The 27295-nt window shown below is 34.8% G+C and overlaps 3 protein-coding genes across 6 annotated transcripts in view; 2 read left to right on the top strand and 1 right to left on the bottom strand.

Moving 5' to 3' along the window:
- Nucleotides 1–151: 151 nt before the first annotated feature.
- LOC146732301 (TATA box-binding protein-like 1) lies at nt 152–12329 on the top strand. Its single transcript, XM_085493413.1, has 6 exons — nt 152–727; nt 3616–3698; nt 6925–6988; nt 8491–8594; nt 8695–8789; nt 10374–12329. The coding sequence occupies exons 1-6, from the start codon at nt 494–496 to the stop codon at nt 10457–10459; spliced, it is 666 nt and encodes a 221-aa protein (XP_085349539.1). The 5' UTR covers nt 152–493; the 3' UTR covers nt 10460–12329.
- On the top strand, nt 10508–12329 carry LOC146732302 (uncharacterized). The gene is made up of 2 exons (XM_085493414.1): nt 10508–12019; nt 12044–12329. The coding sequence occupies exons 1-2, from the start codon at nt 11561–11563 to the stop codon at nt 12062–12064; spliced, it is 480 nt and encodes a 159-aa protein (XP_085349540.1). The 5' UTR covers nt 10508–11560; the 3' UTR covers nt 12065–12329.
- A 7075-nt stretch (nt 12330–19404) lies between these two features.
- LOC100370536 (cytosolic carboxypeptidase-like protein 5) overlaps nt 19405–27295 on the bottom strand; it is a 57238-nt gene continuing 49347 nt past the window's right edge. Inside the window, exons 16-18 of one of the 4 annotated variants that reach the window (XM_085492713.1) lie at nt 24868–24955; nt 22797–22928; nt 19405–19735 (exon numbers count right to left, since the gene is read on the bottom strand). In XM_085492713.1, coding sequence (XP_085348839.1) covers nt 22818–22928; nt 24868–24955 — 199 coding nt within the window. In that variant the 3' untranslated portion in view covers nt 19405–19735; nt 22797–22817. The remainder of the gene's footprint in view (nt 19736–22796; nt 22929–24867; nt 24956–27295) is intronic. The other 3 variants (XM_085492714.1, XM_085492715.1, XM_085492712.1) reach the window with 3 other exon arrangements.

Genomic DNA, 27295 nt, shown 5'->3' with positions numbered 1-27295 from the left:
ATTTTACTACGCGCAATGATTCAATATTAATAATATTTCGCCAGTCAAACAGACGGAGTTGAAAGGTTATAGTTGAGATTAAGCCAATCAGACGATGTGTTACGAACATGTTTTAGACTAGCTTCGTAAATGCTCGGCTATATCTTGATTGGCCGAAGCTTCAGTTGACGAAAGTTAATTTATTTCACGAATTGTGATTTCCTATCACCGTGTTCACGTGCGAGTGTTAGCGAGTCTCTAACAACGTAAGTGCTACAATTTCATCTTTAGTCCAATTTTGGTTTCACATTGAAGCAAACCAAAAAATAAATCACATTTAACAAAGAAACCTGTCTGATATTTGCGGAACGTCGGACCAAATTTCCTTCGTTCTTGAAATCATGGCTGTTGCCAACCTCTAGTCTGGGTGGATGAAATTTTATTTGACACTTCCCATCAATTGGGAGTAGAGACAAAAACTTGGAAATAGTTGTTTCCATAGCAACGTGTGAACATGACAGAAACGGTCATCCAAGGCACCGAGATGATTGGTCCGGTTATAGAGCAAGAAGCCGAAGAGAACCTGGTTATAGGCGAACCTGCACACGTGCAACCAGAACCAGCAGAGTCCCAAAGTGTTGACATTTACATAAACAATGTAGTCTGCTGTTTTAGTACTCGATGTCACCTGGATTTAAGAAGAATTGGCATGGAAGGTATCAATGTTGAGTACAGGCGAGATGCTGGGGTGAGTGATTACAATTATTAAAACAGAATACGTAGTATGTGCTAAATATAGGCTCAATCAGTGACACTGGATAAGGTAATTTAAACAATTAGTATTTGTATCAAATTTAAAATGTTGATGTACTGTCGAATTTCATACGGATCTATTGGTTCTGGGTGGTGAGTAAGTATTTTGCTTTTAGATACTAAATAACAATTTTAATGCAGCCTTAGATGTGTTATTGCATTCATTGCATAACGTCATGATTGACTTGTGCCAAACCTATTCTCCATTATATACCAGTCATTTGCTGACTAGTGCATTAGTTGTGTGTCGTAATAAGGCCTACTCTGTGACATTAATGAGTTTTACAGAATATATGCTCCAAACCTGACACATGCCTGACAGAACAATGTAGTTTCTCACTTCCCCTGATGATTTTTTGTCAGTACCCATCAAATTACAAGAATGCCAGATAGTGCCATCAAAGAGTAACCATTCACAGCAGACTTTATTTCCTTCCATTGTTTATCGTCTGTGATTTTGACGACAGTACAAACACTGCTTTGATTGATAGTGTTACCATGACCACCAAAATAAATTGCAAGAACGTGTGAACTTTGCGAATTCGTAGAATTGATCTTGTCATCAAGACGTACACTATTCTGTCAGGCGCTAGTGGGGTCTACTGCCATTCGGTTGGCGAGGGGGCCACTCACACCTACATATCAGGCACTTGTGAGTGGTGTGGCTTACTTTTGATAAAAATGAAAATCATATTTTGTACGTTGTAGTCATATTCATTGTTTTTAGAGCAGATTTCAGATTATTATGTGGATAAAGTAAAGGAGAAAAATAATGAAAAAGTTTATACGTGAACGTAAAAACGTTAAATATGTGATGTTTGGTATTTTTACAATGTTTTTAATAACGCGACTATATCATCAGTAGATATTACAATGTTTTTAATAACGCAACTATATCATCAGTAGATATTACAATGTTCTCAACACATTGAATGAAAATAATTATATAAAATTATTTTTGAAAAAATTACCTATTCACTATATAATCACATTTAAAGATGTTCAATATTGTTTACCTCACTTTTTGGGTACTTCGTCATTGGGTGATTTTGTCATTGGATGACAAAAACATTAGATTGTTGCATTCTGGGAATAATTACTTCAACAACCCAAACCCAGGTACAATGTATGAATGTATGTTGTCATTGTGAATGTTCGCACATACTGCTACACGCTGGATTTCAGCCCAAATATTTAATAATCTGCAGTAAGTAGAAGTTATTGTTGATTGACATTGTTGCCTAATTATATTGATGTTGTTTTTACGGGTTCATATCTCGATTTGGAAAATGTTGGGGTTTATTGTCACAGTAGGCAAAATGCTATGGCCCTGAATAAATAATATACAAATATGGTTTCTGCACATTCAGAACTATACACAGATCTACTTTTAAGACAATTGTACAAACAAGCGAGTCTGCAATCATAGCTTTGTATGATTTTTCATTTTTTCTCAAATGTATTACTTGCTAATAGGGTTTTTAACTGCTTTGTGCAAAGTACACAATGATTTTAGCAGTTAGTGCTTCTGTATGTATGTATGTATGTATGTATGTATGTATGTATGTATGTATGTATGCGTGTGTGTCTGTCTGTTCAGGGATTGAAATAGAATTTTTTCCCTGCATGCACAGTGTGCATGTTGAAGTTGAAATTTACTTGCACTAACTTGATAAAATTTACGGGTTTTCAATTGATGCAATCACAAAAGAATTCAATTTTTTTAGTTGTCTCACAATGTTGGTTGAACTTAATTTAGACTTAGTGAATATAATGAGAAAATGTTGTGTTAATTTCTACATGCACAGCGTGCACATTATATTTTGAGTTTACTTGCACTAGCTAATAATCTATGTGCATAGTGCAGTGTGCACCAGAGTATTTTGACCCCTGCTGTTCCACTGATATTTCAAGAATCACATGTTAGTTTTTGATGAAACTTGGACATGTATGCTCTGGACTAATGCACAGATTTGGTGAGTTGGTAAAAAATGATGCATATTAATAACCTTATTTGCATAATGATTAGTCAATTCTTGGCTTTTCCTCTGATATCTCAAGTAAAAATGATCACATTTCTATGAAACTTGGTACCTAAATGACATAGGACAACACACAGACCTGATTGGTTTTAGGTTAATAATATTTGCATATTAATTACCTATATTGCATAATTTTAAATTTTCAGCATTTGATTTTTCAAGTACTAATCATTACATCCCAATGAAACTTAGTACATAGATGCTATGGAACAATGCTCAGACCTGATTAGTTCTGGGTTAAAATATGTGCATATTAATTACCTTATTTGCATAATAATTAGTTGAAGTTTGCATTGTATGTATTGTTAATGTCAAGGTTTATGAGTAGTAAATGTCTGTCCTAGTTGTTGTCAAAGTTCTAGTATGTTATTTTCTTATATATATTAGAGTACTATTACGTTGGAACTTTCTATAATTCAAATAGTATTTTTTGAGCAAATGTCTGCCCTTCATTTTTGCCAGCCACCTGTCTGCTCGTCATTTTAGCCAGCCACCTGTCTGCTCGTCATTTTAGCCAGCCACCTGTCTGCTCGTCATTTTAGCCAGCCACCTGTCTGCTCGTCATTTTAGCCAGCCACCTGTCTGCTCGTCATTTTAGCCAGCCACCTATCTGCCCTTCATTTTTGCCAGCCACCTGTCTGCTCGTCATTTTAGCCAGCCACCTGTCTGCTCGTCATTTTAGCCAGCCTCCTGTCTGCCCATCATTTTAGCCAGCCACCTGTCTGCCCGTCAAAACAACATTTTGTTTTAATTTTGAGCTCTTACCATTTTTGTCTTCCAGAAGGTCACAATGAGGATCAGAAAGCCATATTCTACGTCTACAATCTGGTCATCAGGGAAAATTACATGTGCAGGGGCAACCAGGTATTTTGTCTTTCACTATGTGTACACATCATCTGTGAAAGTGTTTTCATACAGGATGTAGGACTATTCCGTAGGAATATTCATATGCCAAACAAAGAAAACATTGAGTGGGGCTACTGGGTATGAAATATGGTGGTGGCAATGTGATGTATATTACCGTAAAAACCCTCAAATAAGAGCCACTTTGTAACACTCTCATTTCTGGGTGGTGCTTATTTGAGGTAACATGTTGACAACCCTGTAGCCAGTGGTTCTTAAACCAGGGTCATCAAACTTTTTCATTGTGAAATAGGGAAGGGGATAGGCAAAGACACACACAATCAAAACAGACAAGTAATTATTAATGATGTATCATTGCAATTAATTTATTCTGTAAAAATACTGTTGTGGGAATAACAAATGTCAAATAAATACGACGATTCGACGTTTCATCGACAATGTGTAGCAATGCCTGAAGTCACGTTTCACTGACAATGCGTAGCGATGCCTGAAGTCGGATTTTGTAGCACTTTCAGTGTCTGACCCAACACTCGAATCACTTGTACAATTGTTTACCAAGTTTGGTACGGCAAACTAAAACTGGGAATAACTTGCGTGGCTGTGGCTGGCGTGGTGGTTGATTTGGTGACAATATAAAATAGTTTCGGATAGAATTGATTTGACCAGCAGCGACAGGAGAGGACAGACTTGCAAAGGAAGCATTTAACGAATGATAAAAATGATGCCCAATCACTTGTATTTATGGCAAAAACAATAAATAAAAACACGTTTTTCTATAGATTTGTACAGCTTGGGTACTTGGGCATTGTTTTAATTGCGCCAGACGTCTGACAGTACAGCTTTGGTTTATATTTCCTGTTTCATAATCAAGCCAGCTTATAATGATATTCACGTACTTCATAGTCCACGCAAACAGGGTCAAACTATAGCCCCACTCCTATATAACCAAATACGAAACGATACCGAGAAAGTAACAATTACATGTATTAAAAATAATTTCCTGTGACCAATCGGAGAGACGAAATCATTCACGAAAGCCCAGGCCTGTTACAAGGCATTTTCTGATTGGTACAAGTTCAGATTATTTTCAATTCTCACAAATAGCTAATTTAAATATTTGGGTCAGGCGGGTCACGTAGACTTCACTTTGCTGTAAGACAAGTTGATCGCACAAGTTTGAGACTCCTCTCCAAACTAATGCCAGTTATTTTGTTACTTCCCTGAACATTTTGTCTCGAATCATCCAAAAACGAACGTCTCAAATAAAATGCAAAAAATAACCCAAAATCATGATCAAAGAGAGTGGGCTGCGTAATCATTACATTCTCACAGTCGGAGCTACGTCACAATCCCTCAAACGTTGCCATGACCGGATTAACACCTCTGTTTTCCCCCACGCTAACCAAATTCCCCCCACGCTAAGGAAAAAATCTTTTGTTTTCTGCTGACTTCCTGTTCCGGTCCGTCTGTGAGAATGTATTTTCGATACCTCCGATTTTCCGATAAAGGCATTCTAAAATCGTGACGTTCTTTACTTGGTTATAAAGACAACATTGACAATGAATATCTCAACGTGTCCTTCGGTGTTTCGGCAAAAAACATACTAGTAGTTACTACTGAATAGTTTGTGAATTGGTCGATTGTGTGTCAGAAATATAAAATGGACAAGTTGACAGTCACATTCACGCTCTCAGTGCATTTCTTTCGTCTATCATTCTTCCGTTCTCAATTACACAGGACATCAGGCAAGTTATGGGGATAATCTTTATTTGTCTCACACCTTAATAAACAATGCAGGTGGAAGTGAGGCACGACAAGCTCGGTGTCTGCCTGATTGTAAACAACCGGGCGGCTGGCGCTTATTTCAGGGTTCTTATTGACAAAACCACTCAACTCTTGGTGGCTCTTAATGGAGGGTCAAATGTAACAAATTTTCACTGAGTGGCTCTTAATTGAGGGTGGCGCTTATTTGCGGGTTTTTACGGTATGTCTGGAAATGGATGCTATAATCATGGACCATATGGAGGTATCTCAGCATGTCAAATTGGGAAGAATAAGGGATGAGCATATAGCAACCTCCCAACGAAAAACATCCTGAATTTGTTTGTTGCATTGTCACCATGTTGCAAATTATCCAAATGACAATTTTCACTTGAAACGAGTGGCTCTTTTCAGGGCCACCACAGGCTCCAAAAACTGAACTACCATGCCAGTCATAATTGAAGCACACTTTTTACATACATATTTTAAAACAACAACAACCTCAAACTGAGGCCATGCTAGTTATGTCACCAAGTCTGGCATCAAAATCATCATTTTCATCCTCAATTACTGTTGGCAGTTCACATATACCTTTTGTAACTTCAGTCAAAAATCTTGGTGTTACACTAGACAGCAGTCTCAATATGTCACAACATGTCAGAAATGTGTCTACGGCGACATACATTCAGCCAAGACAGATAAGTTTGATTCGCCATTATATGACCCCTTATGCTACCAAGACTCTAATCTGTGCATTTGTACTCTCTCGTCTAGATCATTGTAATTACCAATTACATCTTGTATACATTATAAATATAAATACTCTTCTTTATTAGTCCCCGTTCGGACGAAGTCCGAAAACGGGGACTTATATTTCGGTCTTCGTCCATCCGTGCGCCGACCGGAGTCGTATCTCAGAATCCTTTGGACCGATTCCGTTCATTCTTTGCATGTGCCTTGTACTTTATGTGGGACATATGCACATGCAGTGGTTTAGCGATTTGATTCAAAATGGCCGAATAACGGTCGTTTTTATTTTTTGCCATATTACTACTACACGGAACACGTGTTTTGATGTAAATAAACAATCTGTTGTTTACGCCACTTGGAACTCAAGTTTCAAGGACATGCTTGCGCCAACCCCTCCGCTTTAATACGACGATCACAAAGAGAACTTTCAAAAATTTAGTGGGGGATGTGTCATTTTCAATGACTTATTATTATTGTTTATAAGATTAAACCCTAGCATATATCCGGCCCCCAACTTGTTAAATGTTAAAAAATATGGGGTGTGATAATACCAAGCTAAGGGCTTATGACAGGGGAAGTACAGTATTCGTTTGAAGTTCCGATTCCAAATTACTGTCTCATTTCAGTTTTATTTAATATTGCACATAACATATTACCATTATTTTGACGTGCATATTCATAAAACTATTGTTGACTTTTTTTTATTTCTTTACAGTGAGGAAGATTCTAAAAGAGCTGCTCGAAAAATTGCAAGGACACTCCAGAAAATAGGTTTTCGTGTGAGAAAACTATTTATTTTATCTTGTTAGATGAAGGGAATATCTGACTATGGTAGTCAATTTTACAAGCTAATATTTTACTGTAGGGGCAGAATAATTCTTGATGTCTGTATTGTGTTATGTTTAACACAATCAAGCTCTGAAGTTGTAATAGTCTTAAAATGGTCTTAATCAAATGTAAGATATATTGAAGATAATATTTGGTAATCGTAGTCCTAAATAACTATTAAAAATAGCTAGACGTTTCAAGCAATGGCTCTTTATCGATAGCATAGAAGCTAATCGATGAAGCTATAGAAGCTATGCTATCGATAAAGAGCCATTGCTCGAAACGTCTAGCTATTTTTAATAGTTATTTAGGACTACGATTACCAAATATTATCTTCAATATATCATACTTATCAGTCCGAGCAGCATTTATTTATTTATTAAACAAATGTAACACTACATGTAAATTATAAATGATTTAGAGTCTGGATTGTACACAGAAAACATGTTATCAGCATCTGTAATATACTGAACACACAATTATCTGATAACAAGTGTCCAAACAAAAGTTCAAGAATAGTCAACTCTTGAAGCATTCGATCATAGACATTGTTGAGGTTTTTGCTCAATTTCTAATGATATACATTGAGGACATATTGACAATGTCAGTTCAATATCTAAGGTCATATAACAATTTGTCAATTTTGATGTCAACTCGTTAGATTTCACATCCAAAAATTTATCAATGCCCTCAATTATTTCTAATTAGCTGCAACCATGGAGATGAAAGTCACTTTGCTTAAATAACAACATATTTCTCAGTGTTTGTGAAATGGTGTACTCAACTCGTATTCTGGGGATTTCTGATCTGCTTAAATTCTGACAGTATTGGATTTTTATGGCAGACATTCATGCCTTTGGAATCAGTGGATCAAACTTGCTTAGTGCATGAATAATTCACAAGCTGCAGTACATTGTGATGACCATAATTATCATTCACATGATCAAAATTCAAGGTGTGGTTCAAGATTAGGAATTCATCGCCAAATAACAGATTTCAAAACCAAACCTCCATTTATGCTCAAAGACCAATTCTTCATGAATTGTTTTATTTACATAAATCTTTGACACTTTTTCAAGCTATAGAAGTGTGGCGCTGAATTATTCTGATCAGATAAAATGGGATACAAAAGACTTAACAATTGAAGTGTCACAATTTACAAATTCAAATAATAATTATAAGAAAAGTTTGTCCCATTTCCAAGATACTGTCATACATAAAATGTAAAACACTACTTCGGCAAAAAAGAAAATTTAAAGATTTTATGTGGTTATTTTTCATTTCCCTGTCACATTGGCCATTTTTAGGTCCGATGTAAAAAAAAAAAAAAAGTATGTAGCAAATATTATTGAAACCAATATCAGGATTTGGGGAAAGTCCACGCTAAAAACTCTTGTCTCGCTAACCTTCTTACATTGTTGTATCTGAAGTGAACCATTGTTTTATTTTTCAGGTCAGGTTTTCCAACTTTAGAGTTGTCAATGTTCTAGGCACATGTTCTGTACCTTTTGGTATCAGGATTGGGCATTTTTCCAAACTGTACAGTCGAGAAGCAAGGTAAAAAGCTCATTCAATTTCCCCTCAGAAAAGCATTATTTATAGTTAATAATAAATAATTTTCAGGAGTATTTCTATGTATGCTACTTTCTGTTCACAGCTATGAACCAGAACTACATCCTGCAGTCACTTATAGAATTAAAAGTCCCAAAGCCACATTAAAAATCTTTTCAACTGGTAGCATTACAATAACAGGTGAGTTGGTTATTCCAGTATAGCTGGATATCAAATGAGAAATACTGTACACAAGAATCATCTCCTAGATCAAGGCAAGGCAGTGTGCTATAACAGATGGAAATAAAAAAACCAATATAATCTCTAAGGTAGAGATGCAGTTTACCTGACAGGTATTTTAATTAGTTAATTAGGAAACCAAGATGACCTCTCTTGTCCACAAAACTATATATTTTCGGAAAACTTATTGTATGAATTTTAAAATTTTGTTAGTATTTTTTTTTTATGGACACTAATTTGAAATATGCACAAACACATGCTTTTTTGGTCAAAAGTGATTTTAAAAAAAATAGCTGCTAAATCATGCTTCTGTTTCCTGTCAAAATTGGTTCATGGGTACATCTGTTTACTATGAAGAAAGTGCCGTCTTGAAAACTGTCTACCAGTTGTCAATTTTGCAGGGCAGCAGCTCAAATTTTTCTACTTCAAGTTTATGCATAAATTAACAACCAGGCTAGTTGTCTGTACGATTGTTGTAACACTGTTCAACCAAAAACAATGCCCCGATAGCGTTTTGAAGATAAACACATTGTCAATCATTTGTGAAAATTTCAAAACAAAAGGTCAAATCGTCGAGGAGCTATTTTTTCTGAGATGTGCACTAAAAACAAGCTGAGATAATTGCTAATTTGCATAACAATTCACTCAGTAAGAAGTTTGCTAATGCTCATATTTAAAATGGCTGTAACAGTTCCAAATTTAAATATTATCATTTTGTAAAAAATTAAATATAGTGCATAATATGGAGATCCCATTATTTCTTTTTTTCACCATGTTTCTTTTTTATTATTTATGTACAGCCTTGCTAAATCTTGCTAAGCATTCAAAAGAGATAATGTTTGCACCTGTTATCTATATTTTAAAATCGTCTTGAGTATGTTGCACAATTCACAATTCTACAAAATTTTAACAGTCTATAACCAAGACTGTTTGGATAATAAAAAGCAAACGAACCTGCAAATCTACCTTAAGTGCCATTTTTTTCAACATTTTTGTCTTCAAGTACGTCTGTAAAAAATAATCAAAGTTAAAATCTTCATCATTATCTATGTTAAATGCGTTCGATCATATGCAAAATTTTTATGCAAAGCAATTTCATGTATTCTGCACGTTTTGTTCTGATAAGTCTGTTATTAAACAATCAGAATGCAGTGTTGTACTGACACATTTCTCAAAGAATTCTCAAAGTCATTCTGGTAACAGTTTGGAAGTAAATTAATGATGTCAAAATGTGGAATGAAGTATTAAATGGCTTTTGCAGTTAACACTGTCATTGTCAAAGCGTAGTTTATACCGTATTCACAGCAGTCGATATCCAGGCTGTATTGTATAAATTTGACCAGGTTTTATGACAAGGTGAAATTTGAGATATTTTGGGAGGGATGGAGCTCAGTTAAACCTGATCCCTAAAATAGAAATGCCACCAAAAGGAAGTGTGTGTAAAATGTACATGCATGATTGAATGTACATGCGCAATTTCAAGTGTGTGCGTGCTCAGCAACCTGATTTGAGATCTGCATTGACTTGTTTGTATTTTTTTTACAGCTCCCTGTGTATATAATATACAGATGGCAGTACAGCATATTTATCCATTGGTCTATGAACACCGAATGCCTAAACCAGAGAAATGAGAGTACCGTAGTACAACATCAATATAATTGATGGATATTTGTCTAAGAATTATGAATTATATTCAGACCTATTGAATGTATAAGGTATTTCTTGGCTGGCAAGATAGACCTAGTTAATATACAAGGCACGTCCTGATTGGCTAGATGTACCTTGTGATATATAAGGCATGTCCTGATTGGCAAGATGTATCTTGTTGATATATAAGACATATCTTGATTGGCTAGATGTACCTTGTTGATAAATAAGGCATGTCCTGATTGGCCAGATGTATCTTGATGATATATAAGACATGTCCTGATTGGCTAGATGTACCTTGTTGATATACAAGGCTTGTCCTGATTGGCTAGATGTACTTTGTTGATAAATAAGGCACGTCCTGATTGGCTAAACAGAGTGAATGTATTAGGAGTTTCCTGTTCAGCTAGTCATTATTAGTGTTAAGTATTGACCAATAAGGATAAGTCTTGTAACTTACTCTCATCTTGTAGCATAGTTGTATGCGAAGTCAATGACTTGTTGATTATACAGGGATAATAGATTGGAACTTTGTTTTTGTAATTTCCAAAAGAAATTGTCAAACTGAGAGAATAGAGCCAGAGATCAATACTTGCTGCAAAACTAATTAGTAGTAGAGAACACCTGAATTGGTCTTAACCAAGTTAGTGTCGTAAACTAATATGCTAACTGATTTCTGGACATCTTTTTTTCACATAACATGTCATGTTTTAGAACAGTAGATAGAACTTTTGAGAACTCATTGAATTTACTTTATATATTTATAACCATGGTGACTTGTGAAAACAGTATCTTTGTAATAATTGGGCTGATCCTAAAACTGAGATTCTGTTCCATTCAAAGGGTTTTACTGCCACTACAGTAACTTACCATGATTTCTTTATTTTCAAGATATTTGTGAACACAAAGATGTATTTTCTATGTCAAGTTGTAGCATGTGAACTACAACAAAATAAATCTGTGTTGAAAATGACTGCTGAAAAACTACTACTGGTATATTTGATTAAGTTTCAACTATTATAGATTTGAGTCTTGGGGTATATGGTTGGAATTAGTGTACCGGTATTTCCAGTGCATGGCACTAAATGCAATCTCCTGCCAACAAATTAACACCTATTGCAAGTATTCAGCTTTTCCCACATGTCAATGTCAGATCTAATGTCAATGTCAGATCTGATGTCAATGTCAGATCTGATGTCAATGTCGGATCTGATGTCAATGTCGGATCTGATGTCAATGTCGGATCTGATGTCAATGTCGGATCTGATGTCAATGTCGGATCTGATGTCAATGTCGGATCTGATGTCAATGTCAGATCTGATGTCAATGTCAGATCTGATGTCAATGTCAGATCTGATGTCAATGTCAGATCTGATGTCAATGTCAGATCTGATGTCAATGTCGGATCTGATGTCAATGTCAGATCTGATGTCAATGTCAGATCTGATGTCAATGTCGGATCTGATGTCAATGTCGGATCTGATGTCAATGTCGGATCTGATGTCAATGTCGGATCTGATGTCAATGTCGGATCTGATGTCAATGTCAGATCTGATGTCGATGTCAATTGTTTTATTTATTACATCTAATTATTAGCAATTTTGTCATACAGTTTTGATATTGATGCTATTTTTATTTTTGATTTAGCACCAATCATCAGGATTATCCGATGCTTGTGATTTTGAGGTATTTTTTATTTGTGGGTGGGTTTCTACTAGAGTAATGATACTGTAATCATTGGAAAAGTCATTTTCTATGTAGATAGTTGTAGCAATTGAAACCAAGTTATTTGTATTGAGGGCATTGTCTTTTTTTTTCTACTGCAGAATGTAATTAAAAGAGTTGATATAATAATACATGTGTTGAGTCTTCAATTTTCCTTGTATCATTTTCAATCGTGCTACTTCAGAGTCACCAGAGAAAATGGTAAGTTCTTGCTGGATATGTTTGGCTTTTTACTCTTGTGTCAAAACAAACATTCTTTGGATTTCAGTGAAACTTGGTACAAACTCTGGGATAATGAACTGTTACAGTTTTTGGTTGAAGTCTGCATTTTAACTACATAAATTAATCAACCTTGTGATTTATCAGGAACAACCTAAAGTAGCAACAGAGGGAAAGTTAAAAATAGATCTGTGATTGAACATTCTTAAAGTTAATTAAGCATACAACTATAACAATCTATACAGAGTCTGTAAACTATAGACTTGATCATGAGACGGATCTTGTTCGCATAGCATAATTTTATTTTTTTCATTACCACAAGCAAAATTTTTATAGTTGTGGTTTTAAGTTTTCACCATATTGTAGTAGCAGTAGTTTTATTTATGTACTAGTATTTCACTCTAGTTTTTTTTTTGTAACCTTTTTAATTTTGACTGAATAAATAAAAAAATAAAAAAATCGCAGACTATTCATTGGAAAGTTTTGACAGGCCGTAATTATAAAACTAAATCATAGATAGAATAATTAAGACTTGGGTTTCTTGTCACAAAAAATATTCACAAATAACTACATGCATTGTACCAACATGAATGTGAAACCATAACATTGGTGTAACCACAGTCCCTCTATGATAGAGGGACTGTGGTGTAACGTATGCCATACTGTATTTAGACTGGCAAAGTCCGGACTTTGAAAAAAAAGAGATAATTAATTGTTCTTTTAGTGTGATCATGAAAACTAATCTGACCGCTAAAGAAATCCCAACTGGACGCATCTACAGGCATTTGATGGCTATTAATTATTTATGATGTCATTGATTATTCATGAGTGGGTGGATGGATGAAAGGTTGCTTCAATTTGATCGCAGAGATGGATACTTTAACTTTCTAAGTGCAAAGGCGATACTTTCATCCATGTTTACTGAAAACAAGTCAATTTAAATGTCAAAATTTTCAAAATCGCTGGGACCTCAGAAGTGAAAGGTCATGTACATTAACATAGTATCCCCGGTAGATATGACGTATACAGCTGCACTTTGATTCGTTGTCAATGCTCGTCAACATCTTTTAATTAGCATAATCACCGGTTTTCACTCCAACGCAGGGTTGCCTGCAGATGTGTCCAGTCGGGATTTCTTTTGCAGTCGCGCTAGTTTTTGCGATCACATTAAAAAGGCTAAATTGAGAATTAATTATATTTTTGTTTGTAAAACAAAAAGAAGTCCTGACTTTGCCAGTCTATACCGTATTCTATAATGTATAGATTGTTATAGAAGCATGCTTGGTAACTATCCTATGAATTGTACAGTGTGTTTTGTAATACTGGAAGACTGTGTTTTGGTTTTTCTTTATCTGCCATTGTATTCTAGCTGCAACCAAATAACTTGACATGCTGTCAACAATCTAAATAGCCTGTGTGTAATAAGACGACTAAAAAGACACTTAAGGTAGCGAGACTATTATTTGTGTTGAAAATTACGATTTTCACATTTATTTATTAATTGATGAAATGCACTATAAACTTTCATATGATAAAGTCAACATAACATAGAATGTCATGTAAGTTGGTTAAAATGTAGATTTTCTGAAGGAAAGCAAGGCAGCCTCAGTAGTGTTTTCCAAAATCAACAACACAGGTTTAATCTGTGTGCCTATAAGTTTCAAAGATAAACTCAAGACAAAGCAATGTTAGGATGTGTTATCAGTAGCTATCTGACACACAATGAGTGTTTCCAAACATTTGAATGGTTTGTCTCCGCCCCTGTTTGTCTCACAGATTAGTCATTTGCATATGAATGTGTCAGACACAAGGTCACACAGCCACTGAAAAAAATCATTGATTTTGGTGTTTTCATATGCCGAATTTATCCAAATATAGCTATCCCATTCCTTTATTTTTTTGGTTTCCAATAGCCTTACACATTTGGATGTCCCTACACATGTTAAAGCAGACCTTGATGGGAAAACAAATTGATTGTGCCGATAAACAAGCTTGAAAATCTTTGCTGTGACTTCATGGATGTTTTCTAGGAGTTTATGTTTTTCAAAATACAAGGTCTTTAACAAAAAATAACGTATACTTATTGTCGTTGGATTAACACCAAATTTTCACAGCTTTAAGGTGACAATGAGAGGAACTTGAATGTGTCCAGACAAACTATTTCATCGATTATTTATCAACGAGTTGTGGTTTGAGTTGAGGGGCAATGCGACTAAAACAGTAATTGAAATTCAGCACACTATTTTTTAAAACGCGTTGCTTGAATAAAACTGACCAGACACATTCAATTTACCAGACTATTGAACAACTAGGAAAAGTGAAAAAAATACTTCTTACCGCCAGCATAAATGCGTAATTATTTTTTTTACAGAAAAAGTAATTTTTCACCTTTGATTGAGTAACGCGTCGTAGAATGCAGATACGGGCATGCAAAATACACTTGTGAAAAGCTTGAAGTCTGGCAATTCTAAAAATATATACTTTCCCAGGTCTATTTGTATTCTATTTGTAGTCATTCAGTCACAATTAGAAGATGAAAACAAGTATGCAAATAATAGTCTCGCTACCTTAAAAAGAGAGAAATAGTTTTCTTGTGTAGCGAAAAACTGCTTTACACTAAAATTTAAAGTTGCTGAACAGCTGCTTTAACGTTTGAAGGCTGACAGTATGTCCATATATGTGATATTAATTTATGGACTTTGTATAGTAATGGTAGTGTACATGAATACCATGAATGATCTAGATCCTCAGAAATGGATCATATATCCACTTCCTGTATAATTTCTATCCAAGATGGCTGCCAAACCAGTTAGCCAATCAAAATTCTAAAAGTTAGATGCACCAGTTCTCATAGTCCCCAATGTACTTGAGAAGTCTAAGGATCAAATACCCACTTCCTGTTTAATTTCAATCCAAGATGGCTGCCAAACCAGTAAGTCAATCAAAATTCTAAAAGTTAGATGCACCAGTTCTCAGTCCCCAATGTACTTGAGATCAAAGTCTATAAATCAAATACCCACTTCCTTTTTAATTTCAATCAAAGATGGCTACCAAACCAGTTAGTCAATCAAAATTCTAAAAGTTAGATGCACCAGTTCTCATAGTCCCCAATGTACTTGAGAAGTCTATGGATCAAATACACACTTCCTGTTTAATTTCAATCCAAGATGGCTGCCAAACCAGTAAGTCAATCAAAATTCTAAAAGTTAGATGCACCAGTTCTCACAGTCCCAATGTACTTGAGAAGTCTATGGATCAAATACCCACTTCCTGTTTAATTTCAATCCAAGATGGCTGCCAAACCAGTAAGTCAATCAAAATTCTAAAAGTTAGATGCACCAGTTCTCATAGTCCCCAATGTACTTGAGATCGAAGTCTATGGATCAAATACCCACTTCCTTTTTAATTTCAATCTAAGATGGCTGCCAAACCAGTTAGTTTAGCAAAATTCTAAAAGTTAGATGCACTGTTCTCATAGTCCCCAATGTACTTGAGAAGTCTAAGGATCAAATACCCACTTCCTGTTTAATTTCAATCTAAGATGGCTGCCAAACCAGTTAGTTTAGCAAAATTCTAAAAGTTAGATGCACTGTTCTCATAGTCCCCAATGTACTTGAGAAGTCTATGGATCAAATACCCACTTCCTGTATAATTTCAATCCAAGATGGCTGCCAAACCAGTTAGTCAATCAAAATTCTAAAAGTTAGATGCACCAGTTCTCATAGTCCCCAATGTACTTGAGAAGTCTATTGGCAGTTGGCTGTCAAGTAATCCCATAGATAAACATTGTTATGCATATGCCCAACAATATTCGCTTATATCTAAACTTTCAGATGTATATTTTTTCATAGTGGCTTATTTGGTAACTTTTAAGGAGTGTCTGAATCACAACTCTTGTTTTTCCCCCAGTTGCTACCTTAACTGAAAAAATAGATGGGTCGTATCATATAGGATAATCCAAAACTGTACATTATATTGGTGTACATGCAAAGGTAAATTTCAATCGCTGTGACTTGTGAAGAGAATGCAGGTTTAGCCCATTTATAGTGAATATTAACCAAGCATTCTGATGGTGGTGATTAATAAAAAAACAATAATGAATCTCCCGGTATCATTTGCACTTATCTTGCTATAGACAGTTATCATTCAATATATTGTAATAGATTCATTATTTTTAAATAACGGGACTCGGACGGGATTGTTCAATTACATATTCGGCTAAACTGTGTCTCTTTCATTATTGCGCACATCCCGTTCTTGCCCTGTTATCATGCCCTGGCATCGTCCTTTATTCCTTCAGTTACTTGAATAACGACATCTCACAAAGCATGTACAATTGAATAAATAAAACTTTACTTCCACTCATCAACACAGTACACAAAATTTTCATAGAAAATATACACTCTTAACTCAATAAAACTACGCCATAAAACTATGAAAGTCGTTTAAATACATGCATACAGTGATCAAGGCATGTCTGAACTATCTTAAAAGCCACTACAACATGACAAATTACTGTAAACACATTAATTAGTCACAGTTTTAATTTCACTAATAAGTGAAATTCACTAAATCAAATTGATATGAATGTGTAAAATTACAGAAGTCATTTTTTCCAAAAAAGCAAAATGAAACATCAGTGAAAATTAATATTTTTACAGTACACAAAGTCAAACAAGCTGCAAATTCGTTAAGTTGACCAATGAGCAAGTCTCTGTTTCACTGTCTTTAAAATATGTAGATATTTCACTACAAATCCCTTCTAGACAAAAGTGAAATTAAAATGACGTCTGGTAGAATAATCTAGCGCTACTGACATCTGCTGTTCATTCTCTTGTGTGCTGATATTCATACAGTCAGTCTAGTGCTATATCAAAACTGAATTGGTTGCTTTGGTTACCAGTGATCAGAAATTCACAAACTGGCAAATAAATGGGTTATAAAGTCACCACAAACTGAAAAATCTTTAAAACAGAACATCTACAAAAACATGTTAAAAATGCATGAAACTTTCCTTTACTTTGATGGAATGTAAAAATGCACAAAAATAATGAGTAGGGTATCTAACATCTTGGCCTAGCAGTGCGCCCTCTATGGTAAAAGTCAAGTTTCTGGCAAAAGGGGCACAGTAACTTGCACAGACTGATTAGTTTCTAATTGCACCAATTTTAATCTGTGTGAGAAAAATTCTTAAGATACTGTCACAATATATCGCTCTAAAATAAATATTACAACTGATAATAGTGTGAAAATTCACTGGTCATGGTGTTAAATGTAAACGATAAAACTGTACATTATTAAAAGTCACATACTAAGATACAATTATATAAAAGCAGGAATAACAAATAAGGTTTGAACTAAAATTCAATAAATATATCAAATATCACTTTTGAATTTTTATTTACATTCAGAATATACTCTTTATTTAAGATGATGTACTATTAATTCCAATTACTGGTCAAGGTGAAATATGGGAATGTTATAATTCACTGATTCATCTAAAATATTGATTTAAAAAACAAATATTTACAAAATTTACAAATATGGTAGAGAATAACCTAACCTGCCATAAAATGATTCAATTCTGTCACATTTACTACAATATTTATCCGGATAACCAGGGACATCTATTCCCGAAATATAGTGTGCCCCCAGTAAATAATTATATTATATAGTATATAATATTTTTAGTTCAACTGGGTCTTTATTTTTCACTGTATACCTCACAGGGCTCAGTTTGGACAGGTTTCACTGTATACATGTATCTCACAGGGCTCAGTTTGGACAGGTTTCACTGTATACCTCACAGGGCTTATTTTGGACAGGTTTCACTGTATACCTCACAGAGCTCAGTTTGGACAGGTTTCACTGTATACCTCACAGGGCTCAGTTTGGACAGGTTTCACTGTATACCTCACAGGGCTCAGTTTGGACAGGTTTCACTGCATACCTCACAGGGCTCAGTTTGGACAGGTTTCACTGTATACCTCCCTCACAGGGCTCAGTTTGGACAGGTTTCACTGCATACCTCACAGGGCTCAGTTTGGACAGGTTTCACTGTACACCTCCCTCACAGGGCTCAGTTTGGACAGGTTTTACTGTATACCTCCCTCACAGGGCTCAGTTTGGACAGGTTTCACTGTATACATGTATCTCACAGAGCTCAGTTTGGACAGGTTTCACTGTATACCTCACAGGGCTCAGTTTGGACAGGTTTCACTGTATACCTCACAGGGCTCAGTTTGGACAGGTTTCACTGTATACCTGACAGGGCTCAGTTTGGACAGGTTTCACTGCATACCTGACAGGGCTCAGTTTGGACAGGTTTCACTGTATACCTGACAGGGCTCAGTTTGGACAGGTTTCACTGTATACCTCACAGGGCTCAGTTTGGACAGGTTTCACTGTATACCTCACAGGGCTCAGTTTGGACAGGTTTCACTGTATACCTCACAGGGCTCAGTTTGGACAGGTTTCACTGCATACCTCACAGGGCTCAGTTTGGACAGGTTTCACTGCATACCTCACAGGGCTCAGTTTGGACAGGTTTCACTGTATACCTCCCTCACAGGGCTCAGTTTGGACAGGTTTCACTGTATACCTCCCTCACAGGGTTCAGTTTGGACAGGTTTCACTGTATACATGTATCTCACAGGGCTCAATTTGGACAGGTTTCACTGTATACCTCACAGGGCTCAGTTTGGACAGGTTTCACTGCATACCTCACAGGGCTCAGTTTGGACAGGTTTCACTGTATACCTCACAGGGCTCAGTTTGGACAGGTTTCACTGTATACCTCACAGGGCTCAGTTTGGACAGGTTTCACTGTATACCTGACAGGACTCAGTTTGGACAGGTTTCACTGTATACCTCACAGGGCTCAGTTTGGACAGGTTTCACTGTATACCTGACAGGGCTCAGTTTGGACAGGTTTCACTGTATACCTCACAGGGCTCAGTTTGGACAGGTTTCACTGTATACCTCACAGGGCTCAGTTTGGACAGGTTTCACTGTATACCTCACATGGCTCAGTTTGGACAGGTTTCACTGTATACCTCACAGGGCTCAGTTTGGACAGGTTTCACTGTATACCTCACATGGCTCAGTTTGGACAGGTTTCACTGTATACCTCCCAAGGCTCAGTTTGGACAGGTTTCACTCACAGATGAATGATCACACAATAGTAAGAACACTATGAAACAGTTTCATAAGGACGAATAAAAAAAAAAAAATTAAATCCAAAAAGTTGCAGCTCTACGTGGAGATCTTGACTGAAGGTCAACTATTTGACAGGAGACTGCAGGCGGCAACTCACTCTGTAAGAGAAAACAATAAATAATCAATTAACAATAATTTACATCATAATTATTAACTTCAAACATTTAATATATTGGTACATATTTTATACTGAATAGCAGCATTTATAGTGCTGGAAAGGGTTGCTATGGTGACCTCTAAATACCTTTGATATGATGAGTGGTAACATATTACTAAAGGAGCTTGAATGCTAGTGACATTAAGATTTGTTTAAGTTGTATATTTACAATAGAAAGCAATTGCATTTGTATAAAAAAGAATGTTTATTATCTATTCCCTGTGACTGATAATTTTTGAAAGTCCAAAGAAAAAAGTTTGAAAACTCAACCTAATTTTTGAATTATAAATCTCAGTTGTATGAATTTGACCAATTCAAAATTATTAACAAATAGTTTAACACTATAGGGCCACAAAGTTTCCGAAGATTTCCACAAAGATTCACAACAAAAACTAATTATCTATTGATTTTATGCTCACCACCTCACATACGATCCTCTATGTCCTGGATGACAATGATTTGTTTTTAATGAAGTTGAGGGTGCTGTTTAATTACTGAGTAATCAACATGACCAAAATACAATTTAGATATGTCAATAGTTTTAGACATCACTAGAATAGTACTATGAAATAAATGTTTGGCAACCGTTTATTAATACTTTAATTTTACTGCATTTAAAAATCATAAAATATATACCAATATACCGTATTAATAGCTACTAACATGTAGATGAGAAAACAACAAACTATTTAAATTATTGTTAGCCCACACTTTTATATTTACTAAAGGTTGTAAAAATGAAATTACTCCCTCCACCAGAACTGAAATGAAAAACAAAGCTTGTTATTGGACTCACACAGCACACCATGATTCATTTAGGATGTCTAGGCATGGGTATGTAACGCTGTGCAGTAACATGTGACAAAGATCTCATTCATGTCACAAACACATTTCCAGTGATGCAATTGTAAGGCACAATATTAAAATAAGGCTCAAATTAACATCAGATTCAAATTCATCTAGATTCATTTTGGGATTCATATAGAATAATGTCATATAAGATTGAATCAATAACCGATACTTAAAATGTGAAATATAATTTGAATATATATATTGAATATATGCAAGACTGAATGTGTGAATCCAAAACAAATCTTTGACCAACATAATATTTATCCTAGGAATCCAAATACGTATATACCTCCTGGTAGTTATATTGGCTGGTATGTCAGTTTGTTTTGTTTTTTTAAACCATGCTTGAAAGTTTGAATCCAAATAAATAATTTTCATTGAAAAAATTATGTACAGATTATTTTGTTATATAACATTCCCAATACCAATACAAATAGAAAAGTATAAATTATTCATAAATTTGTATTATTTCTACTAGGGTAATAATGTTATGTCAAACTGCTAAAACAGTATATATGCTATGCAAGTTAAACTCAAAGCCAGAAAATAATTATTAGTGTTGCCCTTTTTTTTAATACAAGGCCTGTGGTCCACCTTGTGAATACAATGGGATCTACATCACATGTCATGATAATTGAATGCCCTTACATTATCCACCCTTTGTGATATTTAAAGTACATATGCTGACATATAACATTCAGTGTGTGTATGTGTGCGCTCTCACGATTTAAGATTTTTACCTGAATGACATTATAAAAACAATTAAACAGAGTTAGAATGGTGCAAATAATATCATAATTGCTCTATTAGTAGCGCATGTACTTATGTAAATTATTGGGGAAAATAAGTAATATTATAATGGTTTAGTATACTACAAATGTGATTTTTTTTGTTTACATGCATTTCTATCAGAAAATGCACTTCTAATAGAACAAATACGGTAATTGTGTTTACACTGTGACACATGTACAGCAAAGCATGATTGGTTACAATAGTCTGCAGGGTGATATGGTATATGTACACTGTTTCATCTCAATTTCTAATTTATTCTAACGATATAAACAGACTGCTTGCCACATAGATGGTGATAATGTTCTAAATAAATTTTCTAAAAACCAAACCTCATCCTGAATTTATCTCAATGCTTATATCTGGTGTAACATTCACCAAACACTGTAATTTGACAAGAGACAACTCTTTGTGAATTTCCAGTAAAAGTGCAATCACAAAAAGATTTCCATTTTTGACTTACACTAGGGATAAAACGATTATAGCCATAGTGGCTAATATTACATTTATTTTGTTTAAAACTAGTTCAGCATACATGAAGGTGTAGAAATAGAAAATCTTGAAATCTGGAAGATTCATGTAAAGCAAATATAATACGCCACAGTAATAAATTTGTTCTTCAGATCTAACATTTTGAGGTGATGCACATTTTCTCAGAATATTTCATGGTTTGAAATTATAGATAGCCAATGTAACATATTTTGTTCTACCGGTAATTCAAATTTAAATGTAATTCACCACTGACTGATTGAAGCATTAACAAAAGTCAAATATGATTTTGTACAAGACCCTAATTCATTACATTGGGAAAACAATTTGCCATCAACTATATGTACCATGGTCAAGTTGATAAAATATGCAAAATTATTGATATTTTCTCGCCATAATTTCACAATGATCCAAATATTTTACAGTTCATTCATTGCAACGAGGGAAGTGACACATTTTTTAATAATCATCTACTGTTCTGTTGGTATTTACAAATATCCCATCCATTACACACTATATGCATGCAATTCTTATTCAAGTACAATACATTGCTCACAGTTGTAACTAAGACTTTATTGTCTCAATAAACCCTTATTATCACCAAGCATGACATAATTTCGACAACTGTTTGAATTTTCTGTAAATACACAAATGAATTTTAGCAGATCCCCAAAACTGATCACTGTGAAAATGTAAACATTGATTGTTTTGTCAGCCGCCTCTACCTACAAAATACAATAAAAATGGTAATTGTACGATTCACAAAAATTGTCTTTTGCAAAATTACAGCACTTTACAGAAAGATAAACAAATATATTGTAGTTTTCAAGATGAGGCAGTGTACAAATGTATTAGGATACATGATATTGTACCATTGTAATGTTGATGGTTTATCAGTGAGATTTCTTGCTTGTACTATTTACACGTCGTAGTGGTGTTGCAGTCACAGACAAATGATTGAAATCCAATAGAGTTACGTATTGAAATGCTGGCCACAATTCAGGCTATTAGAGAAACAGTCAAGAGATTAGAAAACACAACACAAACAATGACAAAACTAAAGTTAGTGTATGAATTACAGCCTGCAATCTATGGGTTTAAACTCACTCTATTAATGCCTAGACACAATGCTAGTAATATCTCATTAGCTATTCAGATTTATACAAATGTTACATTTTTACATTACACATTTTAGGACATCAAAAGTGGTCAATAGAATTCCATGCTAATCAAGTGATCTGCAAATGACTGACATTTGTTGACAACATTGATAACATTCGATGTCTTGTCATTAGTTAAGTGGTGGCATAGTGAGTGCAACATGCATAGATTCCATACTAATTCCTGCCAATACAAGTTGTGATTTGCAATATTAAAACAATAGTATGTCATCAAAAATGTAACTATCGCTCTTTCAATGATTTAGTATTTTACACAGACCCCAGGGTCTATACCCCAAACACACCCTAGGGTCTAGACCCCAAACACACACCCCAAACACATACCCCAAGGTATATACCCCAAACACACCCTAGGGTCTAGACCCCAAACACAGACCCCAGGATTTATACCCTAACCACACACTCTAGGGTCTCGACCCCAAACACAGACCCTAGGGTTTATACCCAAACACACACCTTAGGGTCTAGACTCCAAACACAGATCCCAGGGTTTATACCCTAACCACACACCCTAGGGTCTAGACCCAAAACACAGACCCCAGGGTCTATATTCCAAATAACTAGATCACTACATTACTGTTTTTTGTGTTGTGGTATTTGTCAGAACAGTAGAACAGCATTTAAAAATTGTCTAATTTCTTCTGAAGCTTAATAAATTATGCTTGTTTGCCAACAACTCAACAGGTAATAGTTAAATACAAACATTAGTAACGTAATAAGAAATTGAATATTGCAACATTTTAAGACCATCACACTTACAACTAATTTTAATTAAAAACAATCCAACTTGTTTTGCCATTGCTTATGACATAGTTTAGATGTGCAGACACTGTATCATTGGACTAGGTGGAGAGAGGAAAAAAAGCATACAAGGCGTGGTGAAAATACAAACATTTTACAAGGTACATTGCCACCAAGGGTAAGTTACTTTCATTGCACATATTAGAAGTGTGCAAATTGGTATCACTTAACTCTCCATTATTGTACATTTTGATATAGTTATGGAGAGTTAATTTCATATATGCTTTGAAAGTGACCATATTAGGTGAATGAATTATGCATATAAAAACAGCAGGGTAAAGTGTTGTGAATGGATATCACAATTCAGTACATACACTGTGGTGAACAATGGACATGCAATGGGTAGGCAGGGCAAATAAATATTTACCAGTTACCAAACCAAAAAATTAAGTGTACTAGTATTCTGGTACTTTTTTGTTCAGTTTGGCTTTTCAGCACACTACTACTATGTGATGACACATAAGGTATCCCTAAGCCAATACTAAGTGACATTGTCACATAAGGTACCCCTAAGCCAATACTAAGTGACATTGTCACATATCCCTAAGCCAATACTAAGTGACATTGTCACATACCCCTAAGCCAATACTAAGTGACATTGTCACATAAGGTATCCCTAAGCCAATACTAAGTGACATTGTCACATGAGGTATTCCTAAGCCAATACTAAATTGTAACGACTGTAATGATTTTAAGAATAGACTAAAAATTGTCATTAATCTGCAACTAACGATGATGTCATAAATTTGAATAGTTTTGGTGTTAAACTTAATTTGTTGGTGGATATATCAGAGCCAATTATGGCATGTGGTTTTCAAAATTGTCTATTTTCACTGTAAACAGGACTGCTATATAATGTCTGAGTTTTATAACAGTACAATACGGAGCCTGTATGTACATACATTATATATTTGCTTACATTCTATCTTTTCTAAGAGCAAACAAATACTTTAATACTTACCCCATCTAATGAGTTGCTCTTTTTAGTGCGACTTAGAGTGGGCGGTTTATGAGAGAGTACTTCTTGGTCGTAGCCATCCACGCTGAGTCTGAAACAAAAATTATTTTGATATTACATGGATTAGGAAAGATGAAGCCGATGCTATATTGTTTCAGACACAGCAACATGACCAGCTAAGTTGGTGACTGGTTTGTTAGGCAAGTTCGCTACATGATTAGAACAAATTAGATTAAATCATTTTGTCAAAGGTGTTCTATTTGGCTAAATGAGCAGTATACTAATTCCACTGATATTCAATGTGTCCCTCAGTTTGACATCTCCAATTGATGATGGTTTGACCCAACTTAATCAAATCACATAACGATTTTGAGATATGCATAGCAAACAAGTCAGCAACTTTAACCAATATTGCCATTTTAGTTTTTTAAACTATTGGTGTATATATAGCATTGACAGTTGAAAAAAATTCTGAAAGCTACGGTGTTCACAAACTATCCTGGATCAAACAAAATGTGCCATTTATCAACAAAGTTATTTTGTTTTCAAAACAATAAATCCCACCATGCATTGCTGCATATAATCTAGAAAGTATGTAATATTTAATGTTTGCTTGGATGCAGTGTTAACATTAGTAATAGTAATATACTTAAAAATCCTGAACTTCTGTCCCGGATATTTATCTTGTGAAAACCGTAACTAGTAAATTTATTATATATAATGCATATTACTTGACACATCAAAGTCTTTATATACATAGATGTAGAACATAGAATTGCAATTATAGCAGCCATATCATTTCATAAACACATCTACTCTTAAAACACACAAGTATGTATTTACTCTACAGAAAGAGTTTCTATCCATGCTTGCTATAAGGCATGTACCCCTATCTACGTGTGAGCAATTCACACGCAGCAGGAGTAATCAAAGTAGATTATACCATTATAAAAAGAGCTAGGGGTGTCAAATAGTCTAGAGCATCACTAAAGTAATTCACTTAATATTTAAAACACAATTTAAGTATAAAGTCTACTGATTTCCACAAAATGATTTTGTTTACTTTCGGTAGCAAAGATCTTGCTTGTTTCGGTCTCCTCTGCACAAGTACTTAAATAAGAAGAAAATATTAGGGGATGCAATGTTAGATGTGATTGGGGTATTGTACATGCTGTCATGTATTAATTATGAAATGATGTCAAGTGAGCCTTGTCTAACTAAGATACCAAGGGTGCATAAATACAAGGGCATGCACATACTATGATGTGTGTTGTCAAAAGTTCTCACTTCAAGGCAATATACATGAATGCCTTACAAATAGAAATAAACAGATTGAAACAAACTGGTCTATTGAAACATTCATTAACTAACAATCTGCATGCTCAGTCTATTTATAGGTTTAATATAACAGATATGTATTCCTTATATTATCATATAGCGCCCTCTATCATGATTAAGAAGAAAGCTTCACTGTGTATTTGGGAATTTGTTGAAATTACTTGATATTGTTGAGGCATCTGATATTGTAATATTTTCATAAACTTTTATTTGTAGCAAAAAAAAAATTTCTTACTGGAAGAACATGAATTTTGAGTCCATGAACATTGCAAAGTATTGTAGCAGTGAAAATTTCTCCATTTTGTTTACGAATGTTGAAATCTTGAAATTGCAAACATTTATAGCAGTGAAAATGAAATGGTTAACAGTATGTAAATGAAGCCATTGAAACAAAGAAGCCATGATTAAATATGAAATATAAGGTAAAAGAGAATCAAGCGACACTTATCCAATCCACTATACAGTAGTGCATATAATAACATTAATACAATTACCAAAACAGTCAACTCTACATAAACTACTGAGATGCTGACAGTATAGTACATGTACAGACGTTTTATCAACCATTCCAAAATATGAAAACATTTAATTTTCAGTTTTTCACAACTTCATTTATTGAAGTCACCATTAATATTTTTAGGATATTGCAGCGATAACCCCCCCCCCCCCTCTCATCTTGATTGATATATTGGTACCCATGTTGATTTCTTATTTAACACTTTATTTAAAAAGGGTAGGCCAAAATATAATAAAGTAGTTTTCATTGGGCCCTCCCCTCCCTCTGTGGAGGCAAAATAGTGTACATGAAAATATATTACTACAGAATAGTTTTGATGGTTGGCATAATTCAGATAGCTTGATATTTTTTACTTTTATTTTAAGAGAGGTAGATTTACATATTTTGGAATAGTCAGAATACATCATATGACATACCAGTTTTAACAGTCTTTTCACATCATGTAAGCTTGCAAGGGTAAACAGGTAAAACACAGAGTGAGAATACACAGTGAAAATGAGGCAGAAATCACATGACTTGAGTGGCACAGAATGTAATCACATGACATGATTGCAGCAGCATAGTGATCACATGACA

The sequence above is a fragment of the Saccoglossus kowalevskii genome, chromosome 18 (genome assembly GCF_978046115.1).
Source record: "Saccoglossus kowalevskii chromosome 18, keSacKowa6.1, whole genome shotgun sequence".
In the NCBI taxonomy this organism is placed as follows: domain Eukaryota; kingdom Metazoa; phylum Hemichordata; class Enteropneusta; family Harrimaniidae; genus Saccoglossus; species Saccoglossus kowalevskii.
This window is presented reverse-complemented; position numbering and strand designations above follow the sequence as displayed.

Coding starts and splice junctions, on each gene's coding strand:
- LOC146732301 (XM_085493413.1), top strand. CDS start 494: ATGACAGAAACGGTCATCCAAGGCACCGAGATGATTGGTCCGGTTATA. Junction 728..3,615: donor AGTACAGGCGAGATGCTGGG/GTGAGTGATTAC, acceptor TTTGTCTTCCAG/AAGGTCACAATGAGGATCAG. Junction 3,699..6,924: donor ACATGTGCAGGGGCAACCAG/GTATTTTGTCTT, acceptor ATTTCTTTACAG/TGAGGAAGATTCTAAAAGAG.
- LOC146732302 (XM_085493414.1), top strand. CDS start 11,561: ATGCAATCTCCTGCCAACAAATTAACACCTATTGCAAGTATTCAGCTT. Junction 12,020..12,043: donor ATGTCGGATCTGATGTCAAT/GTCAGATCTGAT, acceptor GTCGATGTCAAT/TGTTTTATTTATTACATCTA.